General features: G+C 65.8%; 1 protein-coding gene across 3 annotated transcripts in view; it reads left to right on the top strand.

The window, feature by feature from the left end:
- The window catches only part of PPFIA4 (PTPRF interacting protein alpha 4), a 62,861-nt gene that overhangs the window by 24,989 nt on the left and 35,499 nt on the right, over positions 1–2,373 (top strand). For all 3 annotated transcript variants that reach the window (XM_027701897.1, XM_027701896.1, XM_027701895.1), the window contains exon 2: positions 914–1,657. In XM_027701897.1, coding sequence (XP_027557698.1) covers positions 1,421–1,657 — 237 coding nt within the window. In that variant the 5' untranslated portion in view covers positions 914–1,420. The remainder of the gene's footprint in view (positions 1–913; positions 1,658–2,373) is intronic.

Genomic DNA, 2,373 nt, shown 5'->3' with positions numbered 1-2,373 from the left:
CCCTCACCCTGCAGCAACCCTCACCCTGCAGCAACCCTCACCCTGCACTCACCATGTCGTGTTTTGCTGCCCTGCCTGTGGTTTGTCCCCTGGCACAGATGGTGATGAGGGGTGGGCAGGTCCCCAGGGGGGCTGGGGGTGGCAGTGGCACGTGGACCCTCACTTCTGGGGACTCTCCCCCGGCTGCAGAGGGCTGAAGCCTCTGTGCCCATCTGGCACCTTGTGATGATTTGGGGCTACAGAAGTGCTGAGCCCCCAGGCCCAGCCAGGCTTTAATCCTGAGCACAGGCCCAGGTTGGTGGCTCTGCCTCTTCCTTCCAGCCTCTCCTCCCTGGCACTGGCCAGGGAATGGTGCTGGGCAGGAATTTGGGGACACCTCTGTGCCCTGGGAAGGGTTTGACCAGGGAGGCTGTGCTGGAGTTCAGTTGTCCCTGAGCAGCTGGTCCCAGCACATCTGTCCTGCTGCTGCCAAGGGAGGGGGACACGGAGGAGGGGAACATTAATCCAATCATTCAGCTCATCTGTAGCCGTGTTTCCTTGCCAGGTCTGGGCCAGACTCAGGTTTAAACCTGATTTTCTGTCAATGTAAATTCCCTGGGGCTGGAGAACACTCGGGCTGTGGGGTTCCTGGGCAGCCCAGGGGCTCCAGGGAGGGAACAGGATCCTGGCCCAGGATATGTGAATGCCAGGGGTGGTGACAGGATTTTTGGGTGCTGGGGGTGCTGTTCCCTGCAGCTCGGTGCCATCCTGGGTGCAGTGTGGTGGGTGCAGGGCGGTACAACCCAGTACAGCCCCATTCCTGCGGGTCCTGAGCCTCGAGGGTTTGATGGGAGGGCAAAGGGGGCTGGGCAGGTGCCCCCCGGGCATTTTGGGGGCAGCAGGAGGGGTCTGATCTCTGTCCCTTCTCCTGTAGGTGTTTGAGGAGCTGCGATGCCCAGCGGAGACACGTTCCCACGAGGGCAGTGACACCTGACCCGGCCCTAGGGAGAGCAGCCCATCGTCCCCAGACATGCCCGGGCAGCCCCAAACCCCCTCGGACCCTCCCTGTGCTGCTGCTGGCTCGGGCTCCCCACTGGGACGAGTCCTCAAGGGTCACTTTGCCCCCCTCTGAGCAGCCCCTGATGCTGCAGCCCCTCCTGGAGGCAGCCCAGAGGTGACACAGGACCCCGGCAGTGACGAGCGGGGGGATCTGAGACCACCAGGACCCGGTTGGTGCCGAGGCCACCCCTCCATCCCGGCCGGGGCGATGCCAACATCCCCTTAGCGCCCCGGGGATGGGGGATCCCCCCACCTCCAGCACCCCGCTGCCCCCTCCTGCCCCAGCTCCCCCGGCCCGTGGGAGCCCGTGGTGATGTGAGCAGGGCCCCGAACCCCCCGGCCCCCAGCGCCCACCCCTCAGGCACCACCAGCCCCCCCCGCCATGATGTGCGAGGTGATGCCCACCATCAGCGAGGGGGACCCCCTGGGGCCCCCCCAGGGCTCGGAGGCCGACGCCGACTTCGAGCAGCTGATGGTGAACATGCTGGACGAGAGGGACAAGCTGCTGGACACGCTACGGGAGACGCGAGAGACGCTGTCGGTGACCCAGAGCCGCCTGCAGGAGACGCTCCGGGAGCGGGACCAGCTCCAGAGGCAGCTCAACTCCGCCCTCCCGCAGGTGAGGAGCCGGCCCTGGGACGGGCAGGAGCCTCCGCTGAGGCCCTGGGCTGCGGGATGTGGGTTTAGCTCGTGGAACTGCTTTGAGGGGATTTGTTGCACCTCGTGTCGGGGGGAAAACCTGGAGGTTCTCCTGAGCCACGGCCAGCTCGGACACCTCCTTCCCTTTGGAGCCCTTGCTGTGAGTCCAGGCGGGGAGGTGTGGGAGTTCAATCCCCCCTGAGCACGGGGGAATGGTCTTGGAGAAGGGACAAAACCTTCCTGGGACACCCCAGGGTGTCCTCTGCAGCCCCAGAGCTGCACTCGCCCCAGGGGACAGTCCCAGTCCCTTGGGAAGCAGCTCCTGGGGAGCAGGTGGCACATTCCTGGGAATGGCTCTGGCCTGCTGCCTCCAGCCAACTCCCTGGGATGGCAGGAGGTCCTGAGGGGGCACTGAGAGTCCCCAGGGGGAGACATTAACCCCTCGCCTTCCCCACTGCTGGAGGGCAGCCCCACCTCGGCCTGTCCCACGCCAGGAAGGCTCCTTCCCTTCAGCCCCATCACCCACGGGGGCTTCTTTGCCTCGGGGTCCTGAGAGGGGACCCTGGAGGCAGAGCTGGGAGCAGGGTGGGGACTGGGACACTGCAGGGAGCCCAGGGAACAGAGGGGCAGCCAGGCTGCCAGGGGGCTGTGCTCAGCAACAACCCAGGGCACGGGGAATGCTCAGCAACAACCCAG

This window comes from Neopelma chrysocephalum, unplaced genomic scaffold, assembly GCF_003984885.1.
Source record: "Neopelma chrysocephalum unplaced genomic scaffold, ASM398488v2 Primary Assembly neopelma1_172, whole genome shotgun sequence".
NCBI classification, from domain to species: Eukaryota; Metazoa; Chordata; class Aves; order Passeriformes; family Pipridae; genus Neopelma; species Neopelma chrysocephalum.
Note: the sequence above shows the minus strand (reverse complement) of the source record. Positions and strands in the feature narration are given on the sequence as shown.